The 15,689-nt window shown below is 49.1% G+C and overlaps 1 protein-coding gene across 2 annotated transcripts in view; it reads left to right on the top strand.

The window, feature by feature from the left end:
- The window catches only part of Nuak1 (NUAK family kinase 1), a 72,530-nt gene extending 66,167 nt beyond the window's left edge, over positions 1 to 6,363 (top strand). For both annotated transcript variants that reach the window (XM_052752915.1, XM_052752916.1), the window contains one exon: positions 2,033 to 6,363. In XM_052752915.1, the coding sequence (XP_052608875.1) occupies positions 2,033 to 3,186 (1,154 nt within the window). In that variant the 3' untranslated portion in view covers positions 3,187 to 6,363. The remainder of the gene's footprint in view (positions 1 to 2,032) is intronic.
- The last annotated feature ends 9,326 nt before the right edge of the window (positions 6,364 to 15,689 follow it).

Below are 15,689 nucleotides of genomic sequence, written 5' to 3'. Positions count from 1 at the left end.
TTGTTTTATAAAATTGTTACAAACACAAAACGAGTGAATATTGAACCATTCCTGGTTTCTAGGGGACACATAGGCTTAGCTTTAAGTCTCCGAGCCTGATAAGTACTTTTGTCTTTATCAGTATGTAACATTTTTTTGCTATATTTTTGTTTAGGAACATCTCATTTAGTATGCATTTTTGATCTGTTAACCTCAAATTCAGTGGCCAATGGCACCTTTACTCATGTCTGATGAAGTTTATCTACCACACATGTTTTCTCCATCATGGTCTTCTTGCATTTGAGGACAGTATACAGAACTTCTGCCTTGTGTGGTGGGGGGCGGGGAGGGTGCATTTTAAATGGCAGATTTCTATCAGGAAGAACAAAAATGTGACAAACTGAGCACTAAGCAAAAGGAGAAAGGGCTGCATGTTTTCAGCCTGAGAGCAGCAGCTGGAGCAGCAGGCATGCCTGCTTCAGAGCCCGGGACGTCGCTGCTCTGTGTCCACAGGATGCCTGCAGAAGAGCTGTGGGCAGTGGCTTGGGACTTGCCAACAAATTTAGATCAATTTGCCAGTGTAGAAAGATGAGGACTAACATGGGTGGGTAGGTAGGTAAGTGGTGGACAGATGAGGGTGGGAGAGGGAGGGAGGGAGATAGAGGATAGACAGATTGACAGACAGACGGGACTTCTGTGGTGCTGGTCTTTTACTCACTAACTGGTACCAGTAAACTTCCTGGCACCTTGTAAGAGTTCAGGAAATCCTTACCGAGTGGTTGGTCACTCCGTCCTTTCTCAGGACTGTCGGTCACTCTGTCCCCATTGCTGGGCTCTGCCAGCCTCTTACCAGCCTTTAGACTTGGCTGATGGGAGGAGGCAGCCTCCCAGGGTAAAACTCAGTGTCAGGTGAGGCGCAGGGCACGGCTTGATCCTGAAAGTTTATCAGCTGTGAGGTTGGCTCCTGTGGCTTCTTCAGCATCCTTGGGGGCCTTTCCCCTATATCCCTGGCAATAGAATTTACAAAGGGACTTTTTTTTTTTTTTTTTTTAAGAAAGGCTGTGGCCACCTGGGTAGCAGATAAAGATCAGCCCTCCCTTGGTTTGTTGGATATCAATAGGGCTTATGTCAGCCACAGGAGGTGAGCTCACTGGGTGTGGCTTTCAGATCCTGGCTAAGACCTTGGGAGTGGGGCCAGCCATGGGTGAAGCTGTTCTCCCTGCCCAGGTGTGTCAGGTAAGAGCCACACCTGGCACAGGTGAGCGTCTGTCTCTCCCTCCATCCTCTGCCTCCAGCACCTTTTCCAGGTGACTGAGGACTGTGTGTTTACATGTACCCATCTCTGGGAGGCTTCTGGTGAACACCTGCTTTTTGTTTTAGTAAGAATGATACTGACCAAAGCTGTAGTGAGATTGAGTTTGAATTCTTTCCCAATTACCTGGCCTTTTGGACTTGATGCAGATCTGGGGTGACAGAGAGATCTGTAGTTCCAGGACATTTCTTCACATGTGGAAAAGCAGATAGTAGGCATGAAAACATGAGTGTGGTCCTAAGAACTCACCCCCAAACACCTGGCATGATAATGCACAATTAGGATCTGCTGGTGCTGAGTTATAAATAGATGGGCCCCTGGGGTTGACTGGTCAGCCAGCCAGGCCTACTCGGTGAGGTCCAGGCCAGTGGGAGACCCCGTCTTAAAAGAAAAGGGCTGATGGGCTTGAGGAAGGGTTTCCAGAAGTTGTCCTCTGGTCTCCACATACACACAGATGTATGCACCAGCACACACGTGCACTTGACACATGGGAAGATGTACCCCAGAAGGGAAAGGAAAACAAGTCAGGATGGGACCGCTCTGTGGCTGTGGTCCTGAGCCTTGGTTAAGTTTGTGTTGTGTGGTCTAAAGACTGGCTTCCTGCTTCAGCACGAGGCTGGCACACTCCAATGGATCCTTTTTTTTTGCTTGAAGTGTGCATGTCTCTGTAACCATTCATTGAGAGTCCCCTGCCAAAAGCTCCCATGGATAGCCTGACGGTTTTTGTCTTTCACCCCTTAGATGCCCGAGGACTCATTCGGTGGATGCTCATGGTAAACCCGGATCGCAGGGCCACCATCGAGGACATTGCCAACCACTGGTGGGTGAACTGGGGCTACAAGAGCAGTGTCTGTGACTGTGATGCCCTCACGGACTCCGAGTCGCCGCTCTTGGCACGGATCATTGATTGGCACCATCGTTCTGCCGGGCTGCAGGCTGAGGCTGAAGCCAAGATGAAGGGCCTGGCCAAACCCGGAGCCTCTGAGGTTGTGCTGGAGCGGCAGCGGTCGCTGAAGAAGTCCAAAAAGGAAAATGACTTTCCCCCGTCTGGCCAGGACGCCGTACCTGAAAGCCCATCCAAGCTGAGTTCCAAGCGGCCCAAGGGAATTCTGAAGAAACGGAGCAACAGTGAGCATCGCTCCCACAGCACCGGCTTCATCGAAGGCATCGTGGGCCCCACCTTACCGTCTCCTTTCAAAATGGAGCAAGATTTGTGCCGGACTGGCATCCCCCTCCCCATTTCCCCTGAGGCAGAGATGTCAGGGAAGCTCAGCCTCAAACAGTCAGCCACGATGCCCAAGAAAGGCATCTTGAAAAAGACCCAGCAGAGAGAATCTGGTTATTATTCATCCCCGGAGCGCAGCGAGTCTTCAGAGCTGCTGGACAGTAATGACGTCATCATCGGCAGTGGCCTCTCTTCCCCTTCCTCGGAGGCAGCCCGGGGGACTTCCCACAGCCTGTCCTGCCGGAGGAAGGGCATCTTGAAACACAGCAGCAGGTACTCCGATGGTGCCACAGACCCTGGCCTCGCCGGCCCCGAAATGCCCACACTGGAATCCTTGTCAGCTCCTGGTGTCCACCCTGACGGTGTCTCCCGGAGCTACAGCCGCCCGTCCAGTGTCATCAGCGATGACAGTGTCCTGTCCAGTGACTCTTTTGACTTGTTAGATCTCCAGGAGAATCGTCCTGCCCGCCAGCGCATCCGCAGCTGCGTCTCTGCTGAAAATTTCCTCCAGCTTCAGGACTTTGAGACCTCCCACAACCGGCCCCGGCCCCAGCACCTGAAGCGGTACCGGAACCGGCTGGCAGACAGTAGCTTCTCCCTCCTCACTGATATGGACGATGTGACTCAGGTGTATAAAAAAGCCCTGGAGATCTGCAGCAAGCTCAACTAGCCCCTCAGTGCACAGAGGATGGGATGGGTGGGTGGGCGGGTCTAAGGGAGTTGGGGAACAGAACTAAGCTTCAGGCTGGTTACCTCTTTGCTGGCCATGGCAATGGACTGGAAAAGGACTGATAACTGGTAAGGTCTGGCCCGGCCAGTGTTTGCAGCCTTGAGTCTGCACCTAAAAGGGATGGAAATGGTTCTTTACCAGTTCAGAATGTGGGTCCTAACTGGCATTCCCATATGGCATCTCACATAGGCTTGGCTCCCCAGGGAAGGCGATGTTGCCAGCGTGAAGTGGGAGGGGGCATTATGGGGAAGGGGGTGTTTCCCTAGAAGTCTTCTAGACATTTTTGGAGAAGGGGCAGGAAGACTGAGACCATCTGCTTTGGGTGAATACATTAGCAAGCCTGGTCTGACTACATAGGGGCTGGCAAGATTTCAGCACCCTGAGCTTGACTTGGTCATCAGTTAATATCTGTACTGTGTGCTGTTTTGAGTAGCCTAGGCACAGCACAGGGTGCTGTGACTGAGTACCGGTAACTGCCATGGGATCAGGAATGGCAATAACAGCTCTCCTGCCAGGCCTGAGCCCTGGGAGTTAGGTTACAGAGCCCTGAGGTGCCAGCTGACCCCTTCATGGCCGACCATGGCATTGGTTAATTTGCTCCTGGACCTTGAGTAGAAGACAGAGGGACTTGCTGAGAGCAAATGCTTTGAACTTTGCTAAGGACATAGGCAGGTGGTGGGAAGTCTTTGACTTCCCAGGATCTCCTTCCTCTTTCCTGCCTGGTTCTTTAGCATAACATGAAAGTGGGCAAAGAGAAGGATGGTAGTGTGAGAGGCCAGGGCTTGGTGTCGACAGGGCAAACAGCCGCTGTGACTTTTGCACAGTTTGATGGAAGGTGAGGCATACCAGCCAGGGGCAACTTACCACTTTCTTAAAGGTCTCGGTATTAACTGGAACATCGCCTCTTGCCTTCTCACCTGCATGGATGTTTTAATTGGATGTGATGTGGTCAGGGCCTCCAGAGGATTGCTGGTTCAGCTGTGGCCTCTGTCCATCCAGAAGTGTGGAACCTTAACAGTACATGGGTTGCTTTTAGGGAGCTAGTGTGTAGGTGGGCATGTGGATGCAGAAGGTGCGGTTTGATTGAAGGTTCTTGTCTCCTCTATCCTAAGCGCTCTGTCTTGTGTCTTGTGGCTCTGCTCTCCTGCATTGTGGGGAGAAGACAAGTTCCATCCATCCAGGGAACAAGATGTTGAAAGAGGAGAGTGTTGGGGAAAGCGTAGGGACATTTCTTCAGGAGTTATCCAGATGGCTCTGGAGGAGGCAGAGAAGAGGTGTGACAGGATGCTTCAAAATGTTCAAGCTAGTTAATCTAATCTCCAGACACTAAGATTCCAGGTGACATCATCCCCACAGTCAGCATCCTGGTGATACTGGGGTTGAGATGGTCTTTTTGCTCTGACCTTGGAATCCACTGGCTTGGGCAAATTAGAATCCTTATTCTAAGGTGACTGCCTTCTGATAGCCTCTCGGAGAGGGAGTGGAGGAAGACGACCCAGAGTCTGCCACAGCACTGAGAACGTTGTCAGGAAGATGCTGCCCTGCTTTTCCAGGACTGTTCTGCATCTCTGTGTACCACCCACTCCGGCTTTAGGCCTGTGCCTTTCTTTGGGTTGAGCTGAGCAGGATATTTTGGGAAGCTGCTTGGATTCCTTTCTCTCAGTTCCACCCCCTTCCTGAACTCTGGTATGGGCAAAAAGGGAGAAAAATCTGTAGGTAGAGAATTGGGTTTGTGGGTTTGGGGCTGCGTAGATGGCAGCATGCAACTTCTGATCCCCCATCCCCCTGCCTCCTCCTGTGAACAGCCCCTGCTTCTTCACTGCTGGCGCTGAGCATGCAGCTGGTCTCAGGCATAGCAGCCATTGCTGGCTGGTGGGATGATCTGGTTAGTATTTCCCATCATTCTGGTGACTCCATTAGGAAACCCATTCTCCTCTGCCTTCTCTCTTCCCGGTCACCAGAATGTTCGAAGGCAACGGAAAAACAGGTTTCCCACCCAGAACAGAGGCTCTGGTCTGTCCTCCGTTCTGGGACACCCTGAATGGAGTTCAGGACTGCTGTAAGATCTGGTGGTCTCGGGCCCACACGGTGGTGTGAGAGCTGCTTCCATCATGTGGAGGCTGGAGAAGTGGGTGGGTGGTTTCCCAAGGCCAGGCTCGGTCCTGCCGTCTGCTCCTCAGTCAGATGCCGACTGTCCCTGCAAGGAAGAGTTAGAACAGAGTAGACCCCTAACAAGCAGCTTCCCAATGAAGTCCTGTTCCCTACAAGCTGATCCCCAGCCAAAGATGGTATGCTTAACTCATTTTCCTGGAGTCGCTAGTGAGCGACATGTGGATGGCCCCGACGGGCAGACGGGCAGACGGGCTGTCAGCCCTCCTGGTCCTTCCCTGGCTTCCCGGGTCCTCTCGTGGTCTTCGTTTACACACCTGCCCAAAGGGTGGGATTGGACTTCGTTTTACAGGTAAACTTCAAGGCATAATCAGTTTTTGGGAAAGTGCTTCAGGACCCTAGGCAACATGACTAAACTCCCTCTGAACTTGGTCTCTGTGACCAGGCACTCCTTATGACAGGAGCGCTCTGCAGGGTGAAATTCGGGCGGGTTGTGCCCCGGCCTGCTGTCTTGAGTACAAATGTGAATGATGGACTGACTGCTTGCTGCCAAACTGGAAACGTTCTGTGGGGATTTACTGGCATGGTATCATTCCTAGGAAGAAGAAGAAAAAAAAAAGAGGGAAAAAAAAAAAGGAAAGGAGAGCGAGAAAACTTGACTGCACATTTTTTTTTTAAATCCATGTTGTGACTTTTATTTAATTTCTATATTTTTTGGTAATAAAAAGTTGACTTTAATTTGAATTTGTCTTTTATTTATTGGTCTAAAAGGCATTTCAAAGGTATTATAATAATATATTGGTGTAATTTAATTGGTGCAGCATGCTTTTATGGCTCCGGTCAAAATCGGTCTTCATTTAATTGACTGGTTTGAGAACAGCCTACAGGGAAAATAAAATAAAAGCTGGCTAATTACCCAAAGTGTTCATTTTTTTATTGGAATCTGATTTTTGTCATTTTTTTGTTTCTGTCTTTATTTTTAAATTAAATAAATTGCAATGAACTGAACCAGGGCCTTGTTTTGCTGGTTGTTTTTCGTTACTCAAATGTCACAGTGGGCACAGGTGCCCGAAGCCCACCCGTGCTGGGCTGAGCCCTCAGGGGGGGTGGCTGTCACTGCACTGGAACTAAGGCCTGCAATAGGACCTGAGCTAACTGTGCTTGCTTCTCTGTGTCTCCTAGGGTGTGTGTGCTTGTGCAGGAGTGTGGGTGCTTGTGTGTGTGCATGTGCACTCGTGTGTGAAGGCCAGAGGACAGCCTCGGGCTGCTGTTCCTCCAGGGCTGTCTCCCTCGCTCTCTTTGAAGCAGGGTCTCTCGCTGGCCCAGGGATTGTCAGGTAGCTAACGCTGACTGGATAATGAGTCTCCACTCCAGGCTCTGCATGTCACAGCTGTGTTCATCACCTGAAAAGTGCCTTTGCAGAGCAATGGCTGGTGCACGCTTTGCTTTTTTGCTTTTCGAATGCCGTTGGCAGAATTCAGGGGTGGCCGTCACCTTTATATTTCTCCTCTCTGGTCATGCAGCACCCCCACTCCTGTTAGATTTCACATTTTAGCCCTTCTGTCTGGGATGGAGGTTCATCAAGGGCTGACAGCCATGCTCTTCCCTCGCCATGCTTCAACTTCCCAAAGGTACCCTTCCCCCATCCCACTCTCTGGGGCCAAGGTCAATAGGCCGCTGTTTTCTAAGGGGATAGGCCACTGCCCTGCCTATGGTGTCTGGTGATTACTGTTAGCATGATGTCTTCCATGAACAAACACTACCCCTGGGCCCCTACCTACAGCTCTTGGAAAGAGAGATGTCTTACAGGGCAAAACTGAGGAGTTGTTGGATCCTGGCCATATCAAATGACATTCAGTTCAGCATAGAACATCATTCCATCTAAGAAAAGTCTGGCTTTACAGAGAAATGAGAACGGATACTCATTCCTGACCAGGGAGAGCCTCAGCTCTGACAAACAGTATAGGATGCCGAGTTAAATTTAATCTCCAGATTAACACCAGGATAATTTTTAGTGTGTGTCCCATGTGATATTTGGGCCATATTTATGTCTTTAAAAACACATCCCCTGGAATCCCAGTGTACCTAAGCATCCTGTATTTTACTGGATGGGACTTAAATTGGCTAAACTCAGTGGTTGCCAGGTATCATCAAGGTGGGTGGTAGGCTTCTGCCTGTCAGATTTAGAATGTTCTGTTGCCTCTTGCCTTCCTTACTCTATTACTGTGACAAAGCACCATGACCAAGCCACCATGGCCAAGAGTGTGGTGGCAGGAAAGTGGGCACAGTGCTGGAGCACTGGCTGAAGTGGGCACAGTGCTGGAGCACTGGCTGAGGTGGGCACACCTAGAGCACTGGCTGAGGCAGGCACACCTGGAGCACTGGCTGAGGCAAGCACACCTGGAGCACTGGCTGAGGCGGGCACAGTGCTGGAGCACTGGCTGAGGAGGGCACAGTGCTGGAGCACTGGCTGAAGCGGGCACAGTGCTGGAGCACAGGCTGAGTGCTTATGTCTGATCCGAAAGTTGCATGTAGAGAGCAAAACTGGGCCAAGTGTGGGCACGTGAAGCCTTAAAATCCCACCGTAGAGACACACCTCCCCCAACAAGACCACACCTCCTTATCCTTCCCAAACAGTTCCACAAACTGGGGACCAAACATTCAAACATGTGAGCCTGTTGGGGCCATTTTCATCCAAACCACCACACCTCACAGGTCAGGCTGCAGCAGAAAGAATTCCTCTTCTAGGCTGGACATGTTAATTGTTTTTTCCAATGGTTTAATGGCTTGCTTGATTTCTTCCTTCCTTCCTTCCTTCCTTCCTTCCTTCCTTCCTTCCTTCCTTCCTTCCTTCCTTCCTTTTCCTTTCTTCTTCCTCCCTCCCTCCCTCCTCTCTTTCTTTCTTTCTTTCTTTCTCTCTCTCTCTTTCTTCTTTCTTCATTGATTCATTTATTTATTTACTTATTTATTGTATGCGTGTGTATATGTGCACATTTGCATGTATGTATAAAAACCAGAGGATAGTCTTGGTGCCTCAAGTACCACCCTCCTTAGTTCTTGAGACAAAGGCCTCTTTAAACTAAGCTGCTGGCCAGTGAGCCCCAGGGGTCCCCCTGTCTCCACCTCCTCAGTGCTGGGATTACAAACACATTATCACACCTGGCTTTCTTCAGTGTGGATTCTGGCATTTGAATTTAGGTCCTCTATTTGCAAGATAAGCATCTGACCACCTGAGCCATCTCTCCAGCTGCTAATGACTTTATTGATAGCATTCTTGTGTATCTCTGACAGCTGTAAAGAAAAGTGAGGGAATTCTTAAGAAGTTATACTGAGTAGGAAACTCCATGGGCAGCAATGGGCCCTTCTTTATGGAGCAACATTCGTTGGCTTTTACTCATCTCTTCTTCGTTTAAGATATTTTTTTAGTGATCCTGCAGAGAGTTTAGCAATACCTAGGGCGTGATGAGTATGAAGGATGGGAAGGCAGACTACTGCTTCACAAGCTCTTGGTTAATATTAGCCGTACTACACCCCAGCCCTTCAGTGAGTTTTAATGTATTTGCCCTGCTGATTCTCGCTGCCGTCGCTGCCTCCATTAACAAATGGCAGACATTGCAGAGGAAGACACGAGGCTGAAATTTACTTAAAGTAGGACCTTTTGGAAATATGTAAGTCTGCACTCACACAGAAGGAATGCTGGGTTCCATAAAACCTTGCAGAAGAAGAAAGAAAGAGCTAGCCACTGTAAGTGTGGACATTCCTATTTATTCCAGACAGGGGACAGTAGATGATGCAAAGACCTTAAGGTCTTCAAAAACATTTAAGGATTGATTTCTGGCCCATTGGCATAGGACAGTCATGGGCTAGGGAGTGTAGTGTTTGTTTAAACATATGTGTCCACATTCTAACAAGGACTGGCTGTGATCATTTATGACCTTGTATTTCCTTAATTACAAATGACTGCACCCTTCAACAGGTGGTCCCCAGACATGACACATGCTGTGATGTGCAATTTTAAACGAGAATATGTTTCTGCTGCAGAGATTGACTGCCACTTACTGAAATTTATGGAAAAGATGTTTTTAATCCACAGGATCATGCAAGGCTCTGGGCATGGAGATGGAATGGCTGTGATGCTATTCGTGAAGAGCAGGGTCTACACCATCAGGTTTTCCTGTGACTAGACCTGCCCCATGCCAGCACAGCTGTCTGGTTCCAACAGAGAATCGTGCAAGAAGTCAGCAGTTACTTTTATTTTAAGGTTCCAACGATTACTTTCCTCTTGATGAAAAAAATACACTGCCCATGAATATTAGTCTTCTAGAGTGGTGGTCCAATCCTCGGCAGAGCAATTTAAGAGGGAATTGTGTATTGTAACTCAGAGTTCCCATCAGTCATAGTGGAGAGGGTGTTGGCCCCTGGTAGACAGGAAGCAGAGAGGAGAGAAAAGGACCAAGGATTGGTGATACCCTTCAAAGGCATGCCTCCCACTGACCTGTTTCCTCTTGCTAGGTCCACCTCCCAAAGTTTCTGCCTCCTCAAATAGTGCCATCTCAGCCGGGGAGTCGCCATTCAACACAAGCCTGGGGCAGGTTAGGGGAGCATTTAATGCGTATGTTATACCAGCATCTCTCTCAAGCTAGGACTGTTCATTGCATCTTGACTGACCAGCTCCTCCCTGACATGTCAGTGGCTCGATGCAATAGGCTATCGGCTTTCCCTCTCTGGCCAGCACAGGTTGGCAGTTGTCCCTTCACGCCCTCTCCATGCTAAGATTCTTGCGTCTTGTGGCTTTGGCATCCCAGGCTTCTTCATTCCTGATGGTACAAATGAGAGAGACCAGGGATGAGAACCTGTAAACAGCAGGCCTAGATCCAGTGTGCATGCTTTGGGCCCATATCCCATTGATCAGAACTCAGTCACCCGACTCCAACCTGCCATCATGGGTAGTTTTGGAGTATCTAGTAGCAGAAAGTAAATGGGGTCAGATGAACTCTTGGCAACGTTTCCATTACGTCTTATTTCTGCTTCCTTTGAGGAGCTTCAGCATGAAGAAAAAGAAAAACTAATATTAACCAAGAGACTATGAAGTAGTCTGTGTTCTCATCCTTCATATCGATCATCTTTTAATGCCTCTCACGCTCCTTTATCTCCATTATCACAGAGAAGGAAACTGTTTTAGGAAAAAATGCAATGACTTGCCCAAGTCACCCAACTGTGCAATATGAAGCTGGATTCAAATGTGGGCCCGGCTGCATAGCTTCTGAGCTGGCTGTGTTTGCTCTGTTGATCACTTACAATGATCCTTCTGAAACTCAGACTCCTCACCATCGTATTCATGTACACAGTATGTGTACGAGCCCAGTAGACATCATTAGAAAGGAAGACACAGGCTACAGTCAGTTATTGTTCAAACCAATAGGAAGAAGAGAGCAACCCCGCCCAGTTCCCCATTGATGGCAAGTTCTAGAATATCCAGTCTCAACAGATGAGAAACATAAGATGATTCATGTACCCTAACTCTTCTAGTGTGGAATGGGATAGAGGAATTCACCTTTCTTTTTGCTGAGTTGCTCAGAATTCCAGAGTGGAGACAGGAGGCCTTTAGTGGCCAGGTGCAATTCACAGCTGTCGGAACTCATATGCTAACCGGGTTCCATGTGATGTTTCCTGTGTTGCTGGGCCTCAGGAAGTCCCTGGAGCCTTCTAGAGGTCCCAGAGCTCACAGCAAGCTGCCTGAAATCATATAGAAAGCCAGGGCTGTGCTTCACAGACCTGCCTGGGGTCTAGTACTGCAAAAGGAACGTCTGTCATACCGACATCAGGGCAGAGTAATGTCTTCAAAGCCATGGGGTGGAGTTGGAGGCAGCGCAGACATTCCTTTCAGTCATATCTCACTGTCAGATGAAACTGGGCCTAGAGGACACCACATTTTAGAGGCAGCTAAGGAAAAGGGGGCCTTCAAAAAATAGCTACCCCAAGAATGTTCTGCACATTGGAATTTGTGAATCACTGAAGCTGAAAAACATCTGATTCAGCAATGCCTAGGGCATTCCAGAAGCTGCAGCCATCAGGCTTTGGAGCCCAGACAGAGCTTGTGTGCAAAACTGGAAGCCAGATGCAGACCTCGGAGCCAGCCAGCTGGTTTGTTCCAAAGAGGTCCTGGTTGTGGGTTCAATCCCTGTGAAGTACAGATGGCCTCTGGAAGTGGGCCCCGCCTGCTGAACTGGCTTCTCAGACACACGTGATGATGAAGTAAGGAGGTGGGAAATAAACTCCTTTTCTAGAGAAACCACCAATAAGAATGCAATCAGGCCCTCTGGAGATTCAAGATGGTTGATCATGTCACCCATGAGGTCTTCCTGGCCTTGGACTTTCCATTCTGGCTGAATTCCAGTGATCCTGCTTCAGACTCGTTGTCAACCATAATGCTCACAGCCAATCTCTGGAGCCTCCTCGCTCTGTTCCTACCTACTCCTGACCCACCTTTCTGCCTTTTCTTGGCCCTGAACAAGGCCTTATATTTGTTCTTAGCCTCATGTCCGTTCCTTGAATGTCATCGTTATGTGACTTCCTTAGTTAGCATGGACTTGAAACACTTGGCACTGGACAACATTTTCTGACCCAATGCCTCACTTAAGAATTATCCTTTCAAACTCAAGTCATGGCATGGTACCCAACATAGACACCAATGCTGAAAGAAGAGTCAAGGGCTCAAGCCTGTTCACAGAGGTGTGGGTGAGCCAGCCCCGAAATTGTGAGCATCGGAGAGCTGTCCCTGTTACCCATCTGTCTTGTAGTGGATGGTGTGGGTGGGGGAATGATGCCTTCCCCGCCCATCAACACCTGAGGTAGGTGGGAAAGTTGGCCCTGTGGTCATAAGAGTGAGAGAGCCATCCTGACCCCCACCAGCTGCAACACTTGGGAAAACAGGCCCTGCATTTTGCCAGGGCAGCACAATAGAGCCAACCCTGTGTTGTGGAGGTGTGGGTGAGCCAGCCCTAAAGTTGTGAGCATGGGCTCACATTACCCCATTACCCATCTGTCTTGTGGTGGCATGGACAGGGAAGAGTTGCCCTCCCATCTCCCCAGTTGCCTAGAGCTGGTGGGAGAGCTGGCCCAGTGGTCATAAGAGCAGGAAAGCCAACCTTCTTAGTACAGGTATAGGTGAGTCAGCCCTGAAGAGGTAAACCTGGGAGAGCTGTCCCCATTTCTCATCTGGCAGACCAACCCTACAGCTGCCCAGGCCCAGACCCAGGCTATGACTTGGCCCGCCCCAACATCCACCCCCATCTATGATTTGCTGGGGCATGTGAAGCAACCAGTCCTGCAGACCCAAAGCTACAGGATCTCCATAGCACAGGGCAACAGTAGGATGTCCTAGAAGAGTCCTAGTGAAGACCCAGCATCAACAGTGTAGTAGAAAGCAGAGGCCTTGAACCAGACCAATGACTCTGCAATGAACATTTGCAAGTAAAGACACATGGACAAAGGGGTACTGTGTGACTCACTGTGTCACACTGCAGCTTCCATGACGAGATTTTTTATTTTTTCCCTTTTTTCTCTTAAATTTTGTTTTAATGGGGGGGGGGTGGAGGGGTGGTGGGCACATGGGAAGGCACAGGGAAATGAATGGAATCAAGGTACATGATGTAAAAGACACATAGAATAATTTTTCTCCTTTTTTTATTAAGAGATTTTCTATTCATTTTATATATCAACCACAGATTCCCCTGTCCTCCCTCTTCCCGCCCCCCAGCCTTCTCCCCCAACCCATCCCCATTCCCACCTCCTCCAAGGCAATGTCTCCCATGGGGAGTCAGCAGAGCCTGGTACATTCAGTTGAGGCAGGTCCAAGTCCCTCCTCCCTGCACCAAGGCTGAGCAAAGTGTCTCACCACAGGCACTAGGTTCCAAAAAGCCAGCTCATGCACTGGGGACAGATCCCGATCCCATTTCCTGGGGGCCCCCTAAACAGTTCAAGCTAAAAAAACTGTCTCGCTCATCCAGAGGGCCTAGTCCAGTACCATGGAGGCTCCTCAGCTATTGGCCCACAGTTCATGCATTTCCCACTAGTTTGGCTAGTTGTCTCTGTACTTTTTCCAGTCATGGTCTAGATATCCCTTGCTCATAGAATCCCTCCTCTCTCTCTCATAGATTGGACTCCTGGAGCTCCACCTGGAACTTGGCCGTGGATCTCTGCATCTGCTTCCATCTGTCACTGGATGAGGGTTCTATGATGACAGTTAGGGTATTCAGCCATCCGATCACCAGAGTAGACCAGCTCAGGCACCCTCTCGACTATTACCAGTAGTCTATGGTGGAGACATCCTTGTGGATTCCTGGGGACCTCCCTAGCACTCTGCTTCTCCCTATTCCCAAGGTGTCTTCATTTATCATGGTGTCTCTCTCCTTGGTATCCCACTATGTTTCTGATCCAATTCAAACCTCCCGCTCCCCTAAGCTCTCATCCGCCGACCCTTGCCCTCCATTACCCGCCCTCAACCCCCAGTTTGCTACTGTAGATCTCATCCATTTTTTCATCACTGGGCGATCCCTGTGTCTTTCCTAGGGTCCTCCTTACTAGCTAGCCTCCCTGGAGCTGTGGGTTGCAGTTTAGTTATCCTTTGCTTTACATCTAGTATCCACTTATGAGTGAGTACATACCATGTTTGTCCTTCTGAGTCTGTGTTACCTCACTCAGGATATTTTCTAGTTCCATCCATTTGCCTACAAACCTCACGGTGTCATTATTTTTCTCTGCTGAGTAGTACTCCATTGTGTATATGTACCACATTTTCTTTATCCATTCTTCAGTTGAGGGGCATCTAGGCTGTTTCCAGGTTCTGGCTATTATAAATAATGCTGCTATGAACATAGTTGAGCATGTGTCCTTGTGGTATGATTGAGCATTCCTTGGGTATATGCCCAAGAGTGCTATAGCCAGGTCTTGAGGGAGATTGTTTCCCAATTTTCTGAGAAACCGCCATACTAATTTCCAAAGTAGCTGTACAAGTTTGCTTGTTTGTTTGTTTTTTAAAGAGTCAAGGGCTCTCAAGTCTACTGTTTGTGACCTTAATCTTTTGTTTACCCTTTATGGACTCTGTTTCCTCATGTGTAAGGAGAGGGGCTGCACCGTAGCAATGATGTTTGGCGTTCACCAATTTCTGTGGTGCAAGTATTCCTGTCACAGCCAATTTCAATATGATACCAAACAGGTGCAAAGGGCTCTGGGAGTCTAAACACGGGCTATTGCATTTGAACCTCCACAAATGCCAGGCACGTGGGCTAGGGGTGCCATATAGTGACAGAGTACGTTGGTGTGCCTGTGTCGCAAGACCCCTGAGGAAGACCACCACAGAGCCGATATCTGCTGCAAATCACACAGGGTTTATTGATAACAAGCAAGTCTGGGCTTGGTCCATGTCCAACACTCCGATGGAGGAGGAAGGCCCTGAGCTTTCAGAATGAGGGGTTTTTAAAGGGAAAAACCGCAAGCAGAGTGGTACAAGCCTTTGCGTCATATGATTGGGTGAGGGTATGTAACATTTGAATTTACTGGTTGGGAGTTGCAGTTATCATTTTTGGACAGGCCTGGCTGGCCTCATACCTCCTAACTGTGGGGGCTGACTCAGTAGCCCAGGTTCTGTCCTTGACTCATGCACGTAGCGCTAAGTTGGTAAGGGGTCCCAGACAGTAAACCATTGGCCGAACCTTGAGCAGTCAGAGTATGTGCAGAAAGGGAGCTGCTGCGAGGACTGTCTTTTGTTCATGGCCCTCCTACAAATTGCAAGCAAGTTGCTCAAGTCTCAGGAAACTGAAACTGAGGCCTGATCTCTGAGAGAAGAATGAGCAGCCTGTCATGGTGTTTGCTTGGTCCTTTCACTTGTATAGCGTGTGGGGGGGCCCTGGGTTTAACTCTTAGCACTCCAAATACAAAGTTTTCCAAGTGACACAAACACACACAGAGAAATAGCTACACCAGGCTGTTTGGGTTTTCACTGCTTAGGTGTATTAGATGTGTTCGGCAGCGCGGCTCTCTCTTGTTTCTGCCATCAGAAACGCTCTTGGTAGGAAACACATCTTACCCCACTCTGTTAATTGATTCATTTTGTGAACACTCGTTGCATGCACTGTTATGGGTGCAGGACACGCAGCGGCAGATAGAATGGTCAGGCCAGGTCTAAACCCTTTGCTATGATGCCGAGATCAAGCCAAATGTCTTCGGGTTGCTTCTGAACCAAAGGCTTAGCATTTAGACTTTCATTTTATGCCTGTTAGCTCTGCATGCCTTCTCTCAGGCTGAGCATGCTCCCTCATCTCCCTAGACTGCTG

This window comes from Peromyscus californicus, unplaced genomic scaffold, assembly GCF_007827085.1.
Source record: "Peromyscus californicus insignis strain IS unplaced genomic scaffold, ASM782708v3 Scaffold_24__1_contigs__length_46423439, whole genome shotgun sequence".
Taxonomy (NCBI): domain Eukaryota; kingdom Metazoa; phylum Chordata; class Mammalia; order Rodentia; family Cricetidae; genus Peromyscus; species Peromyscus californicus.
The sequence above is the reverse complement of the archived record's forward strand: the minus strand, read 5'-3'. Positions and strand labels throughout refer to the sequence as shown.